The sequence below is a fragment of the Carlito syrichta genome, unplaced genomic scaffold (genome assembly GCF_000164805.1).
Source record: "Carlito syrichta isolate Samal-C Ts95f unplaced genomic scaffold, Tarsius_syrichta-2.0.1 Scaffold307751, whole genome shotgun sequence".
In the NCBI taxonomy this organism is placed as follows: domain Eukaryota; kingdom Metazoa; phylum Chordata; class Mammalia; order Primates; family Tarsiidae; genus Carlito; species Carlito syrichta.
In genome coordinates, this window is record NW_007251847.1 from 7,445 (window position 1) to 27,767 (window position 20,323).

At 36.5% G+C, this 20,323-nt stretch overlaps 1 protein-coding gene across 1 annotated transcript in view; it reads left to right on the forward strand.

The window, feature by feature from the left end:
• Window positions 1-506: 506 nt before the first annotated feature.
• The window catches only part of TBC1D19 (TBC1 domain family member 19), a gene marked incomplete at its 5' end in the record, with an annotated part of 142,504 nt that continues 122,687 nt past the window's right edge, over window positions 507-20,323 (forward strand). Inside the window, 3 exons of the mRNA XM_008064591.2 lie at window positions 507-585; window positions 930-975; window positions 10,147-10,222. Coding sequence (XP_008062782.2) covers window positions 507-585; window positions 930-975; window positions 10,147-10,222 — 201 coding nt within the window. The remainder of the gene's footprint in view (window positions 586-929; window positions 976-10,146; window positions 10,223-20,323) is intronic.

Sequence of the window (20,323 nt, forward strand, 5' to 3'; positions counted from 1 at the left end):
AGATTCTCTATTTTAAGAGTAGGTGAGGCCAGACTCGGTGGCTCAGCCTGTAATCCCAGCACTTTGGAAGGCCGAGGCGAGTGGATTGCCTGAGTCCGTGGGTTCGAGACCCACCTGGGCAACTTGGCGAGACCTCATTTCTACAATAAAACAAAAATTAACTGGGCATGGTAGCGTGCATCTGTAGTTCCGGCTACTTAGAAGGCTGACAGAAGGCTCGCAAGAGCCCAGCAGGTCGAGACTGCAGTGGGCAGGAGCGTGCCACTGCACTCCACTGCACTCCAGTCTGGACTCCACCTCAAAAAAAAAAAAAAAAAAAAAGAAGAATAGGTGAGAAAGCCATCACTCTTCTAAGCTACTATATAGTTCTGAGCTCTATCTTCAAAGAGGATTTTTCCAATAGTATATACATTTCAATGCTACGTTTTAAACATTTCATTTTATTAGATATCAGCCCAAATAATTTACTTTTGACCTATTTTTTCCTTTCTTCTTCTTTTTTATAAAATCAGGCCAGTCTTCAGAGACCTGAGATTAAACTGGAATCTCTAAAAGAAGATATTAAGGAATTCTTTAAAATATCAGGTTTGTAATTTTTTGCTTAATTGTTTCAGACAAAAATAAGGAAATGTTTTTTACTTATTCCTAATTATTTAAGGCACAGTAAATAATACTTTATCCTCAGCCTTTTAATTGCTCCTTCAAAATTGTGAAAAGTGTGGCTGAATAGGTTTCTATTTGAGGAGAATGAGAACTATGAGATACTTTAATAAGAGGTGAAAAAATTCAGGAACACTATGAGAATAACTACTTTGCATTAATGCTTGGCATTAATCAGTTTTAAATACAATTTTATTGAGATAAATTTAATTATGCATGCTTATTTAAAAAACTAATGTTTGTATATTTTATTCTTTTTTCCCCAACAGGTTGGGAGAAGAAACTTCAGAATGCTGTGTATAGTGAACTGAGTGTGTGAGTTTTCCTACGTATTTTGAAATCGTTTTTTTTTTTTTTTGCTTTATTTACTTTGTGAGTAATAAAATCAATATTGCTTTGTATACCCATTGTATTATTTCTCATTAGTATTTATATCATATTTCAAGTAACAATTAAAAATTACTCCAGTTTTACCTGACAATTAATAATGAATAGATGGATTTTATTTACCATCCAATATTTTATATTAACAATTCATTCATCCAGTGTAATTAGGAAATAAGATATTTCTCTTAAGTTAATATTTCAGATAAATGAAGCTTGCTAACATTATTTAATTGTTACTGCTTTGGATAGGACACTTATTTATGTCTTTATAAACTGACCATTTCAAAAATAATTATCTCTTTCTTTTGCAAAATTTGTGTTGTTACTAAGAACATCAATGTTTTTGTTTATTTATATTTAACATCAGGGTCTGTTAAGGTGTGTAGAACTGTTGTCAGTCTATAGATCCAGAATGTTAGCTTTTGTAGTTTGTTCAACATTATTCAATTATTTGTTGAATACCTACCATGTTGCAGCACTATGCTAGGCACTAGGGATATAGTATAGAACAATAAACACAACTCTTGCTCTCATGGAGTTCATAATGGAGTTGTATGTCTGCTATTTTTTTTTCTTGCTGCTATCACTGTCTGTGTCTCTAGCATTCTCTAGTGTTTAACACTCCCATTTTCAGCTTGACTTTTTAAATCTGTTAACTGGGAAATGGGATAACCCGACTTAGAATTGTTTCTAAAATAAAGAGACTCAGATGAAAGCTTGTGGACATGTGCTTTAGGTACACTTTTAAAAAAATTAGTATTTGCTTCTTTTCTTATCACAATTTTCCCATTTAGTTTTGAATTCTATTTTATTTTACTTATTGCATTTCATTTTTTGAGTTGGAGTGTCTGTTACCCAGACTGGAGTGCAGTGGCACGCTCACGGCCACTGCAGCCCCGACCTGCTAGGCTAAGGCTACATTCCACTTCAGCCCTCCAAGTAGCTGGAATCACAGGTATGCACCACCATCCCTACTCATTTTTTGAATTATTGTCTCACCAAGTTGCCCAGGCTGGTCTCGAATCCCTGGGCTCAGCAGTCCTCTTGCCTCTGCCTCCCAAAGAGCTAGAATTATCGGCATAAGCCACTGTACCCAGCTTAGTTTTGAATTTTAAATGACATCAGATATAAGTGCTGTCTAATCATTGAGGTTGACTGTGACTAGACCTTTGGTAGTACTAGTCACCAAAGGAATGGATATATTTCTCTCTCTTTTTTAATTGAACAAAGCTATTTATTGCAACTCCAAAAATCATGAGCTATAGAATATTATGTATGAATATTATAAAATAAGTGAAAGATCTGTATGTTGAAAACTATAAAACACTGGTGAGGGAAAATCACTTTTTTTCTTTTATTTTAAAAATGTGGGGTACAATTCAGGGTTAGGTATATAAATGTTCATTATTCAGGTACCCTTGTTGATGAGGTGTGCCCTTCCCTCTCCTGGCAGTTTCCGACTACTGCCTAATCCTTTCTTATAGTATTATGATAATTGTTCAAGGTCTGCTGATGAGTGAGAACATGTGGTACTCTGTTCTTTGTTTCTGTGAGAGATCACTGAGTATGATGGACTCTAAATCCATCCAAGTTGCGACGAAGTCCATATGTTTGTCCTTCTTTATGGTTGCGTAATATTCCATTGTGTATATGTAACACATTTTTTTTAGACATTTTTCATGACGAATAATACTTACTTTAAATAAATATTTTCTGGATAACTACTTGGGCCTTTTGAAGGAGTTTGGTAATACTACCTTTCTTCTCACTTGGGTGCTGAACAAATTAAGGGATAAGATAAAACAGAAAGGTAGGCAGGAAATCAAAATTACATTTTGTTACTGATTAAACTAAGTTGAAGGACACAGCTTAGCGTGAGAGCAAAATGAGTCCCTTAACTCCAGAATTAAGTAGGATTAACCTTTCATACAGATAGCATTGGATCACGGTGAACATGTTCAGTTTATTCTTCTCAAATATAGGAGTTGGATTAGATATTATACTTCTTCTGTGGTATTAAGCCTCGGACAGAGGCCAAGGATGTTACAGTAATGGAGCTCCTTTCACATTGAAGGGCACATTGGGAATGGAAAAGTATTTCCCCTAATTTAAGTCAGAAGAATAAAGTGGACTTAGTATATTCTGTTGCATTTTTCATTGGCAGCAACCATTAGATGAGTAAAGAAAGCAAAAAGTAAAGTAGGGCTATTCATTAAATAACATCAAATAATTGGAGGTAAAAAATACATACTTGCATGCCTAATAGAGGTATGGCTTCATGAGCAATACAGACCGTACCTGATAACAGCACACTTCATTTTACCTGTTTTAGTAAGCATTTAGTCAGATTCTTATTTAACACAAATATCCAAACATTTTCTGTATTCTGTTATTTATATGAAATTTGTAACTCTAGCCTAGGTTGGCTGTTTCCACTTCAGATTGTGTACTTTCCATTCATTTTACAATGTTATGTATTTATTATTGTGTTAATGACTATTCAATGTTGTATTAATAATATTATATTAATGATAATTTACATTGATTGAATGCTTATTTTGTGGCAGGTCCTGTGGTAAGCACAAGGTTTATTGAATGTAATTTTCATAACAACCCTAGGAAGTAGAATTTATTATGATCGCCATTTTATAGAAGAGAAAACTGAGCCTCAGATCATCTGTTTCATGCTGCTATAACAGAATACCCAAGATTGGGCAATTTATAATGAGCAGAAATTTATTAGCTCACAGTTCGGGTTTCTGGGAAGTCCAATATCAAGGTGTCTGCATCTGGTGAGAGCCTTCTTTCTGTGTTGTCACATGGCGGAAGGTGAGATGGCAAGAGGGCATCAGGGACTTGAACTCACCCTTTGGCAACAGCACCAACCCCACCCATGTGGGTGTAGCCCTCATGGCCTAATCACCTCTGAAAAACCCTACCTCTTAATACTGTTACAATGGCAACTAAATTTCAACATGAGTTCTGGAGGGGACAAATATTTCAAGCCATGGCAGACCACTTTAGTAACTTGCTGAAGATCATGTAGCTTAGTAAGTGACAGGGCCAGGACTTGATCTCCAGCTGTCTGATTCCAAAGTCCATGCATTTTTCTGCATTTCACATATGTCTATATCTTTTGACTGGATTAAAAATGTTCTGGAACAAAAAAATGTGTCTGATATTTCTTTTAGTGTCTCCTATAGCATCAAAAAAATGACCCTGAGTCAGAAAACAGTTAATGAGCCACCTAAAATACTAACACATGATAAATTGATGAAACTCAGTGCAATGATTAATCCTAATCTCCCTATGAAGATTTAACTAAGACAATCTTTAAATACAGAATGAAAATGCACCAATTTCTTTCTGCGTCTTAGTCTTCATTGTACTTCATATAGAGCAGTTTATAAAGAAGTAGATGACCTATTTTTCCCCTAAGAAATATAAAGAATAAACCTTTTTTAAAAATGTTATTTTATCTGTGCATGTTATAAAAACATATACTGCCAGGTACAGTGGCTTATGCCTGTAATCCAAGCACTTTGAGAGGCCGAGGTGAGAGGAAGATCAGTTTTTAGTTCTTTTAGAAATTCCCACACTACTTTCCATAGAGGTTGAACTAGCTTACATTCCCACCAACAGTGTGGAAGCATTTCTTTTTCTCTGCTGTCACACCGGTACCTCTTGTTTTTTGACATATTAATGATAGCCATTCTTACCAGAGTTAGGTGGCATCTCATGGTAATTTTGATTTGCATTTCTCTGATGATTAGTGAGGCTGAGCATTTTTTCATGTGTCTGTTGGCAGCTTGTATGTTATCTTTTGAGAGGTGTCTATTAATGTCTTTTGCCTACTTTTTAATGTGGTTGTTTATGTTTCTTCCTTCCACGTCATTTGAGTTCCTTGTAGATCTTGGATGTTAGGTCTTTGCAGATGCATAATTTGCAAATATTTTTTTCCCATTCTGTGGATTTCCTTTTTACTCTTAATGGTTTCTTTTGCTGTGCAAAAGCTTTTCAGTTTGATGAGGTCCCACTTGTCTATCTTGGCTTTTGTAGCATTCACTTTTGGGGACTTGGTCATGAATTTATTGCCCACCCCGAAGTCCCAAAGAGTGTTTCCTACGTTTTCTTCTAGGATTCTTATAGTTTGAGGTTTTACATTTAGGTCCTTGATCCATTTTGAGTTGATTTTTGTATAAGATGAAAGGCAGGGGCCTAGTTTCATTCTTCTGCCTGTGGTTAGCCAGTTTTCCTAGCACTATTTGCTAAATATGATCTCTTTTCCCCAGTGATTGTTATTGGTGGCTTTGTCAAAGATGAGTTGGTTGAGAGACCATGTTTTTACTTCTGGAATCTCTGTCCTGTTCCATTGGTCTATGTGCCATCCCTATACCAATACCATGCCGTCTTGGTTAATGTAGCTTTGTAGTAAAGTTTAAAATCTGGAAGTGTGATACCGCCTGCTTTGTTACTTTTGCTAAGGATTGTTTTGGCTATTCATGTTCCTTTTTGTTTCCATACAATTTTCTGTATTGTCAATTCCAGATCTGTCAGGTTGGTAATTTAATGGATATTACATTGAATCTGTAGATTTCCTTGGGAAAGATGGACATCTTAACAATATTGATTCTTCAATATATGAACATGGGATGCTTTTCCAATTATTTGTGTCATCCTTGATTCATTTGAGCGGCATTTTGTAGTTTTCATTGTAGAGATTTTTCATTTCTCCAGTTAGGTGGATACCAAAGTATTTCATTTTGTTTGTGTGTGTATGGCTCTTGTGAATGGAATTGCACTTTTTATTTTGTTCTTCTCCCTCTTGTAGCTGGTGTATAGTAATGCAACTCTCCTTTGCATGTTGATTTTGTAATTTGAGACTTTACCAGAGTTGTTTATCTGTGTGAAGAGGCTTTTGACAGACTCCCTAGGATTTTCTAGGTATAGAATCATATCATCTGCAAAGAGGGATACCATTTTTCTTTTCCTGTTTGGACACCCCTGATTTTCTTCTCTTGCCTTATTGCTTTGGCTAGGAGTTTCAACACTATGTTGAATAGAAGCGTTGAGAGTGGGCAGACTTGTCTTGTTCCATTTCTTAGGGGAAATGCTTCTAGCTTCTGCCCATTGAGCAGAATGTTGGCTGCAGATTTTTCATAGATAGCTCTTGTTTTGAGGGATGTTCCTTTTATGCCTAGGTGTTTGAGGGTTTTTATCAAGAAGGGATGTTGAATTTTGTTGAATGCTTTTTCTGCAGCTAATGAGATAATCATGTGGTTCTTGGTTTTACATCTGTTAATGTGCTAAATTATATTTATGGTCTTGTGAATGCTGAACTAGCCCTGTGTCCTAGGAATGAAGCCCACCTGGTCATGGTGGATAATCCTTGAGATGTACTATTGGATCCTATTTTCTAGAATCTAGTTGAGAATTTTTGTGTCCGTGTTCATCAAGGTGATTGGCCTGTAATTCTCTTTCCTTGTTGGATCTTTGCCAGGTTTGGGTATCAGTATGATGTTAGCTTCATAATGTGAGTTAGGGAGAATTCCATCAATCTCAATTGCCTGGAATACTTTCAGTAAGATTGGTATTAGTCTAGAGTTTTTTTGTTTATTGATTTGTTTTTGACGGTGATGGGGGGTGGTTCTTATGACTGAGTTGATTTCCTGGATTGTTATTGGTCTGTTTAGAGTTTTAATTTCTTCTTGTTTTAGTTTTGCTGATAAGTAGAACATATCTGTAGCTGTTGGGTGGAGTTTTCTGTAAATGTCTATTAAATCTATGTGATTGAGTGCTGAGTTAAGGTTCCAGATCTCCTTACTAGTTTTCTGACTTGATGATCTGTCTAGGGCTGTTAGTGGGGTATTGAAGTCTTCAACCATAATTGTGTGAGTGTCAGTATCCTCTCTTAGTTTACTTAGTAGGTGTTTTATAAAACCTAGTCCTTCTGTTTGTGTGCATAAATGTTTAAAATGGATATTTCTTGCTTATGGATTGAGCCTTTGGTCATTATGTAGTATCCTTCCCTGTCCTTTTTAACTTTTGATGTTTGAAGTCTGCTCTGTCTGAGCTACTTCTGCTCTTTTCTGCGTTCCATGTGCCTGAAAAGTCATTTTCTATCCTTTAACTTTGAGCCTGTGGGTGTTTTTTGCAATGAAATGAGTTTCCTGAAGGCAGCAGAATGTTGGATCATGCTTCTTTATTCAATTTGCAACTCTGTGCCTCTTCATTGATACATTCAGTCCATTCATGTTCAAATTAATTATTGAAATGTTGTAGGATTTTTAAGGAAGTTTCTTTGCTTCCTTTTTACTCTTGTTTTTATATGTGTGTATTTTTATTTGTGTGAATGATCTGTATGCTCTGTTAACTCTGTGCTTGCCTGTACTTGATGGGTATGATCATTATTTTGTTTATGTGTTTAACAGCCTCTTAATCATCTCCTTAAGGGTTGGTCTGGAAGTGGCATACTCCCTTGGGGACTGTCCAGGCATGAGTTTGTTCCCTGTTCCACTTGGGCTCTGATTGCCTGCCTCTGTGCCCTTACCAGGATTCCTGCCACGTGGGACCAATAATTTTCACATGGCTGGAAATGAAAGGATTTTAATTTTCTGTCACTGATGAAGCTTAGCTTGATGGGGTAGGAAATTCTTGGCTGCAACTGCTTATATTTGAGAATGTTAAAAATAGGACTCCAGTCACTTCTGGCTTATACTATTTCTGCAGATAAATCTGGAGCAATTCTGATGGGTTTTCTTTGGTAGGTAGTCTGACCTTTCTCTATTTCTGCCTTTAGGATTTTTTTTCCTTCATGCTTACTTTGTGGGGGCAAATTACTATGTGTCTTGGGGATGGTATTTCTCATGTGACACCTTGCAGGGATTCTCTGAATCTCTTGCACTTGAATGAGATGTGGGAAGTTTTTTTGGGATGACCTCATGGAATGCTTGCTCTATGATGCTCTCAATTTCCCCTTTTGTTTCAGGGATACCAGTTAGGCATAGATTTGGCTTCTTTTTTTTTTTTTTTTGAGTTGGAGTCTCACTCTGTTGCCCAGACTGGAGTGCAGTGGCCGCTCCTGTCCACCACAACCTCACCTGCTGGGCTCTGGCGATCCTTCCGCCTCAGCCTTCCAAATAGCTGGAATTACAGGCGTGTGCTACCACGCCCGGCTGATTTTTTGATTTATTGTAGAGATGAGGTCCCGCTGCTCAGGCGGGTCTCGAACCCGCGGGCTCAGGCAATCTACTCACCTCAGCCTCCCAAAGGCGCGGGAGTACAGGCTGAGCCACCGAGCCCGGCTTAGATTTGGCTTCTTATCAGAGTTCCACACCTCTTAAAGGCTTTGTTCATTCTTTTTTAGCCTTTTTTCTATGTTTTTGACAGACTAGGTTAGTTCCATATTTTGGTCTTCAAACTCTGATATTCTTTCTTCTGCTTGACTGGTCCTGCTCCCTATGCTTGTTATTGTGTTTTTAAATTCCAGAATGAAGTTCTTCATTTCCAGTATGTCAGAATGGGCCTTTCTTAAATTGGCCAACTCTGCCTTTACTTCCTGTATGACTTTGGTGAGTTTTACTTCTCGTTTCTTGTGGTCCTCTTTATTCATTTTAGTCATCCAGTCTCTGTGACTGTCATCTAGGGTAGGTTGTTCTGTGGAGCTTCCGTTGTTTGTGCACTGATAGCTGCTATTTAAGGAGCTATTTCTTTAAGACTCTTAGGATTCCCTGTGTTTCTTCATTGATTCTTCCTCATTTGTGAAAGGTAACTCTTCCCTTTCTGTCTTTCTTTTTTTGTTTTGTTGTTTTGAAGCTAGTGAATGTCTTTCTGTTCTAGGGCGTTTCTTTCATTTAATATAGATCACTCAGTGAGAGAGAGGTGTATTCACTTCGGCTCCATAATCCACTCTGAAAAAGGCTATTCTGCTGCAGTGTTTTTCCCACATTTAGTCCAGTGGGACTGGTTTTCAGCCCCCATTTCAAGTACTCTACGGGGAACAGGTAGGGGATGAGTCCCTGTTTGTTCTTTGAGGTTTGCAGCCCATAAACCTTCCCACCGTGAGAAACTTTGGGTGTCTTTCATGTTACTTCCTTTCCATTCAAGTCTGCACTAAGCACTTGAAAGAGAGTGAGTTCCCTGGCACAGGGGCATCCTCCCTCATGGTGTATGGGACTGCCAGGAGCTCCTTCCTGATCTGGGGATGGAGAGTTGGCTGCAAGATGCTGGTGGCAGGTGTCAGCTGAGTGTAATCTGTAGGTGAGCATTCCTGATCTGGGAGCTGGCCGTCAGGTAGAAGGCACACTTGGGGGCTGTCCAGGCATGGGTTTGCTCCCCATTCCACTTGGGCTCTGATTGCCTGCCTCTGTGCCCTTACCAGGATTCCCGCCATGTGGGAACCAACAACTTGCACATGGCTGGAATGGGAAGAAATGACCCAGAGCCTGTCAGGATCACTCACCCCCTCTTTTATACAGGGAAGGGCTTCGGTTTCTATGTGAACCTGGTGCATGGCAGGGGATGGGGTACCCAGGTTCTGGCACTCTGCTTTCTGGTCTTTGTGTGTTTGAAGAGACCTCTGCTGGGTACAGGGTGCTTCACCCATTCAAAATTGTCTAGGGTGCCTGTGTCTACCCATGACTGGGTCCCTACTCTTTGCCTTTCTCAGGGAGAGAGGCACCAGTCTGCTGCTTCATGGTGGCCATCTTGCAGGAATCCGTTTTCTGACTTCTGAGGTATTCCAGCATCCTCCCTACAGATCTCCCAGTACCTGCAGGTCATAGGGAGACAGAATATGTGGCAGAGTCACCTGAATTTTCTGAAGAGTAGGAGGTAAAACAGTGGAGGCAAGACTAGCTCAGTGCAAGACTGCAAGAGACAAAGGCGATAATTTATCTTTTAACATGTGATTAAAATAACATGTAATTAGAACTTCAATTCTAGTAGCCTAAGAATTAAAGTTTTATTAGGCCCTTGAACCTAATGAAACACATAGAACCAACTAACAAGTATTCTATTTATAATATGGACTGCAGAGGTAAGTAATATCTAAGCAAGACAATAAATGTGTAATATTTAATTACTTCTTTTTGCTCCTAGGTTTCCTTTACCTAGTCATCCTGCTGCACCTCCTGAGCATCTTAAAGAACCTTTGGTATACATGAGGAAAGCACAGGTTGGCTATTGTTCGCTTTCACTTAATTTTTCTATGCCAAGTTATGTAATGCAGAGCAAAAGATTCTTATTAATGTCAGGAGTATTTATTATGAAAGACTAGGTAAGAACCAGTCAACTGATGTTAACAGAATTTGTATACTCTTCCTTTTTATTTTCAGTAACCAAAGATAATACCTGTTTAATTATAACAATCCTGGAGAAAATTAAGCAAATGGTAAAAAAAAATCATGTACTATACTGGTCTGAAATTATGATACAAGTATTATGTGACAATCTATTCTTCATGCCCTATGGATATTAAAGGAATGAAATGTGAATCAACTGACACCCTCTTTTTTTAAAGTTTTGACCTTTGAAGCCAGTGTTATACTGTATTTGAAATATATTTGTTCTCACAGCAGGCTGTCATGTATTAATTGTATTCTGTCACAAAACTCAGATGAACCTGCTGTCAAAGTGGGTTGGCAACCAGGTTTGCCATTTTTAACTTTGGAAGGATAAAATAATTTAAACAAAAAAATCCTATATGAAACAGTTAAAATAGAAGCTCAGTACATCTTATCACATGTCTGTAACTCTTGTAACTATCCTTTGCCTCAGCAAAGCCTTGTCTACCTCCCTTCAGCACAGTCCTGTTTGAAAGCCTTCCTCATGAAGCTGGGTGGGACTCTGTGACTGCCTCTGCTGAGAAGTTTAATGAGCATCACAGTCAGAGTCAACCTGCATTCTCCAACATAGCCTCAGAAATGAATTTTTAAAACCTTTTTATTCTGAAATATTTCAAAGATATCATCCTAAAGAACTTCCATGAACCCCATTACTCAGTGTCAACATTTATCATCGTGCTTCTGCTGCTCTTGAAAATCTTCTACTGCTTGAGTTATCATATTCCACAGCAGTAGAAGTTAGGTAGATTTGCATTTTTCAACTTTTATTGTCATTTAAAAATTATTACAATTAAATGGTAAAATGGAGCAATATAAACAAAAATCATAGAGATATTTGAGGAAATACATATTTCTATTTCTAGGTAGTATCTTTTAGGACTGGAAATCAGATAATATTTATTTATTTGTCATAAAGCATAATAGTTAAATCACACATGTGTTTTTTTGTTGTGAAGATTTACACTCAAGGAAATAAAACTAAGAAGAGTGGGTCTGAATATTTTTTGGTGAAATCAAACATTTCCAAAAGGTATAGAGAAAGTATCAGTTTTAGCATTTTAGGTGTAAGAGACAAAACGCAAAAGTTGGTTTCCTATCATGGCAGAAAATAATGGGTAGGAAAGTAAATAAGTCCATTCTTAAAGCCTACTGCTAGTTGCTATGTGTGGTTGATAAGTATGTGTCTGGTACTCCTCTCTTTTCTTTCTGGACTTACTGACTTTGGAGTCTGCAAACTATAGCCTATGGGTCAAATCCAGCCTACTACCTACTTTTATAAGATTGACAAGCTAGGAATTTTTTTTTTTTGGAGTTGGAGTCTCACTCTGTTGTCCAGGCTGGAGTGCAGTGGCATGCTCACAGTCACCACAGTCTTGACCTGCTGGGCTTCCAAGTAGCTGGAACTACAGATGCACACCACCACGTCCCGCTAATTTTGTGATTTATTGTAGAGACAAGATCTCACCCAGTTGCCCAGGCTGGTCTTGAATCCCCAGGCTCAGGTAATCCTCTCGCAGCTGCCTCCCAAAGTGCTGGGATTACAGGTTGAGCCACTGTGCCTGGCTGGAAGTTTTTTTTTTTTTCACATTTTTAACTGGTTGAAAAATTAAAAGAAGACTATCTTGTGGCACATGAAAATTATATGAATTAATAAAGTATGTTTTTATTGAAAAATAGTCATGCTCATTCATTTACATGTTGTCTGTGGCTTCTTTTGCACTGCAATGACAGAGTTAAGTGGTTGCAATAGAGACCTTATAGTCTGCAAAGCCTTAAATATTTACTATCTGTCGTTCTATAGGTTTGCCAATCCCTGCACTAAATTATTCATTCTTTAAAAGCAAAGACTATACTTCTTATCTTGAACATCTAGTGTAGGACCTAGCCCACAGAATACTCTCAATAAATGTTTGTTGAACCATTTGATTCTTTAACCATGGCCATACTAATTACCTTCTCTACCAATTAGCGTCTGCCTGTCTTTCTATATTTGTCTTCCTTGAGACACCCGGTTGTTCAGCTCCCAATTCTCTTAGGCACTTTTCTCCTCCTTGCATGAAAGCTACCTATCTATATCACATGACTTCCATCTCATCATGTTCTCTCTTGCACTTCATAATCTCTTGCCCCATCAGATTTCTATTTTGACTGCCATTCTAATCCTTAGCATAGGGCTACTTCTACTGTGTACTTTTTCTCTTCTCCCAAACTCTTGACTACTTCAGAGGAAAATCACATACATTGTTATTTATGTGTTTACACAATTTAAACACATAACAATTTAAATTGTTAACACGTTTTAAACATTAGTCTAATCTAAATTTATTTATTTAACTTTCAGTGGATTCTTTTTTGCTGCCTGCAGTACTTTCATTATTCTTTATTCATTATCTGCTTTTCATTTAGGTTGTTTCAAAATGTGTCTATGCTTGTGTGGCCCCAATTCTTCATCTGTCTCACTCATTTTTCACATTTGGCACTTAAGAATATTCAGGTTATCTCATTCAAGCTTCCACAGCTTACCTCTTTTTTTGCTGCCACATCCCTTTTTGCTCCTGTGTTCAATTGTCTGCCATACATTTCTTCTGTGAGATCAAATTCAACATGTCTGAAATTATGTTCTTCCTAAAATGAGCATCTTTTCATTACCTTCTTATTTCTCTTTATGGATTTCTATCATCATTATAGTAATTTATACTTGAAATAGCTTTGATCTTGGTTTTCCATATCTAGCTAGTTACTAAATTCTATACAATATTTTTTCCTATAGTTTTATAGTGTTCTCTTTCTTTTCATTAAAAAGGTCATTACCATAACAATCATGAGACAATGATGATGATGGTGATAATTATGACTGACCTTTGAGTACTTACTTAGTTTCAGATGAAGCAAGAATGTGATTTAATTAACATCTTTATCGTATTCTTATACCTCCCAATTTTCAACTGATCTCTTTCCCTATCTCCTTATGTATTCTCAATACTATTAACTTTAATTATAAGCAAATGAACCCTAATGTATTGCACTGCCTTTTAACAAGCCTTTAGTGCCTACTAATTGCCTCACAAATCAAGTTTCTACTCCAAAGCCCAGCATTTAACAATTTTAACTGTCTGTTGCCAGCTTCCCCTTTCACTTTGACAGGCTCTACCGTCTTATAACTGTCCTATGTCCTATCCAAGTGAATCGTTTTGCCTTTCCCTCTTGCATTATTAGCACTTTTTGTATTTTGTTTTCCTGGCCTGGAAAGCCCTTTCTGTGTACTTTGCATTATGGAAATCCCATCTATTTTGTGAGGGTTAGCTCAGATGGTGTCTCTTTTCTGATGTTATTGATTACCCTGTTGAAAGGAATTTCTCCCTCTCTTGAATTCTTATAGCTCTATATAATTTTATGACCCTTATCACAAATTACATTCTGTTATAGTAATATATATATATTTCTGACTCTTGTCATTTGCCTCTTGAAAGAAGTAACAGTTTAAAAACAAGTTAATACCTGTTGTGTCTAGTACACTGACCTTTATGTAGCAGGAGTTTAGGAAGTTTTTGTTAAATTAGTAGTAAGAGTTTACCATTTCTTTTACAATTATTACAATGTTTATTTAAAAATATTTACTGAATGCTACTGAGGAGAAGACACTATGCTGTGAAGATTTAGTAATAAATGAGATATAGATTCCACCTTCAGGTAACTGCATCTTTGAAATAAGACTTGGACACAGGTAGCTGTATCTCAAGGTAGAAAGTGCTATATGATTAAAGGGAGGTGGCTAGGAAGTTTTGTAGGAGCACTGGGAAGCATTAGGGCAGGTGGTTTCTTGTTGGGTTGTTCTTTGATCGTACAATCAATGAGAACTTTAAAAATCCAGTTAATGTTTCTTTACCCCATTTTATTCAGTAAAATGTGAGCAGAAAATATTTTGAAATTGTACTCTGAGAAGTTTGACTCATTTTTTTTCTATGAAAGTTTTATGAGTTATTTTAACATCACTTAACTCTTGATCATGTCTTCAGATTTGGGTAGTAAACTAGCTCTCTGCAGTTTTTGGCAGGCTAGACTGGTACTTAATTTTGGGGGCTAATGAGGTTATGAGGCTCTTCTGTATCAACTTTGTCCAGAGTGTTTCTACTGAATACTACCCATGTGAGAACTCCACAGAAAGAGTTCCATGGACAAATAAGTTTGGGAATTGAGATAGACTGCTTTTATCTTGATGATTCATAATTTATCTTACTATTTTTATGGAAACGATTTTTCAGAAGAGTTTTTTTTTGTTTGTTTTTTTGTTTTTTGTTTTTGTTTTCTTTTGAGTTGGAGTCTCACTCTGTCACCCAGACTGGAGTGCAATGGCCGCTCCCGGCCACCGCAGCCTCAACCTGCTGGGCTCCGGCGATCCTTCCACTTCAGCCTTCCAAGTAGCTGGAATTACAGGCATGCACTACCACGCCCGGCTGATTTTTTGATTTATTGTAGAGATGAGGTCTCGCTGCCCAGGCGGGTCTCGAACCCGCGGGCTCAGGCAATTCACTCACCTCAGCCTCCCAAAGGCGCGGGATTACGGGCTGATCCACCAAGCCCGGCTTTCAGAAGAGTTTTAAGAGTGAGTACAAAGAGTTCTCATAGGTCCTATACCCATTTTCTTCTATTATTAACATCCTATATTAGTCTGATATTTTGGTTACAATTAATGAGTCAGTGTTGACTGATACATTATTATTAACTAAAGTCCATACTTTATCCAGATTTCCTTAGTTTTAACCTAATGTCCTTTTTTCTGTTATAGGATCCCATCCAGGATACCACATTACATTTAGTTATCACGTCTCCTTAGGCTTCTCTTGGCTATGACAGTTTCTCAGACTTTCCTTGTTTTTGATGACCTTGACAGTTTTGAGAAGTACTGGTCAGGTATTTTGTAGAATATTCCTCTGTTGGAATTTATCTGGTGTTTTTCTCAAGATTAGACTGAGATTGTGGGTTTTTTGGAGGAAGGCCACAAATGCAAAGAGCCATTCACATTCATCATATTATATCAGGCTATATACTAGCAATATGATTTATCACTATTTGTGTTGACCTTGATCACTTGGCTGAGGTAGTATTTGTGAGAACTTCCCACTGTAATGTTACTTTATTTTCCCTCTTTCCATACTGAACTTTTTGGAAAGAAATTACTATGGATAGCCCATGTTTTTTTTTTTTGAGTTGGAATCTCACTCTGTTGCCCAGACTGGAGTGCAGTGGCTGTTCCCGGCCACCGCAGCCTCGACCTGCTGGGCTCTGGAGATCCTTCCGCCTCAGCCTTCCGAGTAGCTGGAACTACAGGCGTGCGCTACCGCGCCCGGCTAATTTTTTGATTTATTGTAGAGATGAGGTCTCACCAGGTTGCCCATGCGGGTCTTGAACCCGCGGGCTCAGGCAATCCACTCACCTCAGCCTCCCAAGGCGCGGGATTACAGGCTGAGCCACCGAGCCAGGCTTAGCCCATGCTTAAGGAGTGGGGAATTACGTTGCATCTCCTTGAGGGAGGAGTATCTGCATAAGTTATTTGAAATTCTTGTGCATGAAAGAATTTTCTCTTCTTCCCCATTTATTTATCTAACCATTTATTTATATTAGTGTAGACTCATGGATGTTTATTTTATACTTTGAGTTTTAATCCAATATTCCTTTACTTTGTTGCTCATTTATTTTTGCATGTTGAAGGTTCAGAGAAGTTCTGTAGTAAAGAAATCTGTTTAATTTTATTTAATAAAGTGTTATTCAAGCTGATATGATCATGACACTCTATTTTCATGTAAAATACTTTGGGAGCTATTTTGCTGCACCTTTCAGAGGAAGCAGTATTTGAAGAGTAATAAATATAAGTGTATGAGTTTTCTTGTGAAATAATATTAATAAGCATATAGAACTCTAATTAAATGCCAGGTACCATTATACTGCTTTACATGAATTCACTAATTGAATGTTCATGACAACTCCATGGTCTTAGATAGGTCTAACTTCTCAAAACAAGTAAGTGGTAAAGCTGAGATTTGAACCTGGACAATTTGGCTTCAGAACATACATTGCCTGATGATCTTCAGCTTGTTTATCTAGCTCAGAAATGCTCAAACTCAAAGTATCCTATGTGGCTGAATTTACCCTTTTCTCTATCAATCCAGGAACCTTAGCAAAAATGAGAATTTTGTTAATTTTCATTACTTCAGTTCTCACCATGTTCCTAATTGGCCTTTCTGCATTCTGTATTGTTACTCCATTTCTTAAAACTTCCAAGACTTTGAGGATACAACTCAGATTCCTTACTGTGGCTTACAAGGCTAAAAATGATCTTGTCTGTCTTTATAATTTCAGTCTTATCTCCTGCCTTTTCGCACTGTCCCTCTCTATCCTGCCACACAGACCATTCTCTCTTTAATCATACCTTCATTTATTGCTACAGGGGAACTTTTACTTAAACCATTGCTTCCACTTAAAACTGCCTCCTTATTCCATGTATTTCCGACTGGCTTCTGGACATCGTTTAAGTTATCAGGTGAAATGATAGTTTCCTCAGGAGGATTCTCTAATTCTTCAAATCTTAGATACTTTTCTTGTGTCTCCCATCTTCCACATGGGAGGCACCCTACACTTCCCTGTTATCATACTTGGATTGTCTGCATTGTCACCTAGATTCTGTAGTCTCTGTGAGGTAGGACCAGTGTCTTTGCTTTCACCACCGTATCTCCAGTATCTGGCACAGTCCCCGGCCCATGGTTGATATTCAATAGATGTTGTAAAAATGAGGAATGAATTGTCTAAACAAAATTGGAGACTGTGCCCTTCTAGAAAATATACAGATCCTTTTACCTAGTAATTTCATTTCTAAAACTTTATATAAAGGAAAGAATCAGAAACACAGAAGTTTATGTTCATGGTAAGGATGAGCAATTTAGAAGAATCTAAATGAATAGCAATAAGGACAATGTTATAAAGCATCAAACTGTTATTTTTGAAGAAATATAATGAAATTGGAAAATACATATATTGTAATGCAGATTGTATGAAAAAGCAAAATATAAAACAACATAATACCACCTTAATTTAAAAAGTGTGTGTGTCTGTGTGTATTTACTGTCTTAATTACACATATATGCATGCATACAAAAATATTAAAGAAGAAAACAAAATATTAACTGGTTATTTTTGGTTGATGCGTTATTTTTGTAATCAAAGAGAACTACTAAAATATTTTTCCCTTAGATAGCTGGGCTATAATTACTTTGTTTTACTTGGTTTTATTTTTTTATCAGGGTGAAGAAAATAACTTTTTATTTTATAATTTCAGAATTTTTTTTACCTTATTTGTTTATATATGGTTTAAAAGACTTCTTGCTTTTATTGTTATTAAAAAATAGCAATACTATAATATCCATTGAAAAATTTTAATGCAACTGTGGTTCTTTCATAAATCTTTTGTGTCTCATGACTTAAAAATTACCTTATTTATAAAACTGAAATCCTTTGATTCCATACCATAGATTCTAATTATTAGGAAACTGATTTGAAGACAATCATAATTTCATTTAGAGAGGGTACGGGTTTGTGTGAAAGGTAAATGTTTTCCTATTTAAATATTTTAAATGTAAAAGGCCATTCATTTTACTTTTAAATAATGGTTTAAAGTTTTGAATTTATTTTGTAAGTCTTTTAGGGAGAAACCATTACTTTTTGAGGATGCTAAATATACATTGAAATTATTTAAGTAATAGTACAGAAATAATCATGATTTTTTTTAGCATTTATTTTTGAGACTCAGGGCTTATTTATTCACCTCCACAAATAGGAACTGAGGAAAATTAAGTATCTATACAACTTGAGTTAGAGTGGACCTTCAAATTCATCCATTCCAAACTGCAAGTGATTATTTATCATCTCCTTTTATTCCAAGATTTGTGGGATCAAGGAGCTCACAATTTCACTGAGTTAGTTATATTTTTGGCAAATTTTTCTACTTGTTGGAAAGTGTCTTTCTTGTATTAAATGGTCATCTGCTCCTTAAAACTCTTATTCACTGGTCCTTATTCTGTGCTTGGTACATAAACAGTATTATATATGTTAGTTTGTGAGTCAGTGAGTGAACAAAGGAATGAGAAATACCACTTAGTTAAGATTAGAGTTCTTGAGGGAACCTAAAGGATGATCCAGCCTGCAAGCAACCACTTGCTTCTTTATCCTAGATTTCCCTTCATTCTCAGGAAATCCTATTTCTGTTTCTGATGTCTATAGAATTGACTTCTCTGACCACCCACGATTTCTGTGAAAATGACTTCTCTGACCACCTGACTGAGGCTCTTGCAAGATGTACTTTGGAAAAGATCTGTCTACCTTGACATAGTGTTATAGATATGGGACGTGATGAGGAAGACATGACCAAGCTTGGGTTCATTTTTCTTTCATTATTTTTAAGTTTTTCAAGGAAGTGGTATATGTTCCATTGACAAGTGGAAGGTTTGCTGTATCTAGCTTTCTTGTTTCTTTGTTCATTCTTTCATGTTCTTTTTTTGTGGTTTATGACACATGGACTGATACAGCTTTTATGAATTTTTTGCAACCTGTTCCATATTATTTTATATCTATCTCATCCTCCTCAACTTCACCACAAAAGTGATGTGTTTCTTAGTGATAGGAATGCTGTTTATTCATCTTTAGTGACATGTGTTTAGTAGGTATCCAGTAAATATTTGTTGAATCAATGTCTTTATTATTTGAAAACTCAGATATTTTTCTAATTTCCCCCTGTTCTAGCCGTAAAAATCACAGTATTTCTGATTTGGACATCTTTTTCTTCTTTTTTCCCCTCAATTTTTAGTCATATTTTTCCCCTCAATTTTTAGTCATATTTTTCTTCTATTCTGGGTTATTTCTGAGTTCCTGATTTAGTTGTGTAGCACAGATAAAATGATAAGTTTTGATTAGCATTTTTTCAATTTTTAATATTCTTTATCATTCTGCTTTCATGTGTTCTTTTAAAAATGTTTCTTCCTTTGTAAAATGAGAGTAATGAGACACATCTTGTAAGATTAATGAAATAACATATGTAAGCACATGTAAATCACATAGTTGTGTTCCATCAACTCTTTCCATTCAGAATACTTTCTTCTGATGTCTAATTTTTTTCCATACTAATTTTTCCTCTTAACTGTTTTCTCTATATATTACATACAATGTTAAATTTAAAGTTGGTAAATTGAAATTCTTGGTACAATGGGATATCTATTTAGGAGTACTATGATTAATTGCTTTATAGAAAATACCTGAATGAGCTATTTTTGCCAAAATAATCCTTTAAAGGATAGGTTAATAATATTTTAGAATATCTTGTCAAGATGTCAATCCAAAAGCCATCTTTCTATTCTGAATGGCCTTCAACTTTGAGTTTTTAATAGGTTTTATGCTGTATTTTTATATATTGCAGTCTTTGAAAACATCTACAGTATGGTTGACTCTTGAACAACACAGGGATTGGAATGCTGACAACTCCTCCATGCAGTCAAAAATCCACATGTAACTTTTGACTTATCTACTAATAGTCTAGTGTTGACCTGACCAATAACATACACCATTGATTAACACATATCTTGTATAATATATTATATACTGTATTCTTACAATAAAGTAAACCTGAGAAAAGAATGCTATTAGAAAAGAAGGAAGAGAAAAACTATGTATTTAAGGAAGAGAAAATATATTTACTTTGTATTAAGTGGAAGCAGATCATCACAGAAGCTTGTCAGTTTGATGAGGTCCCACTTGTCTATCTTATCGCTTATGGCCTGGGCATCTGGGGTTTTGATCAGAAATTGGTTGCCTATTCCAATTTCCATAAGGGTGTCTCCTGCGTTTTCTGAGATTCTTATAGTTTGAGGTTTTACATTTAGGTCTTTGAT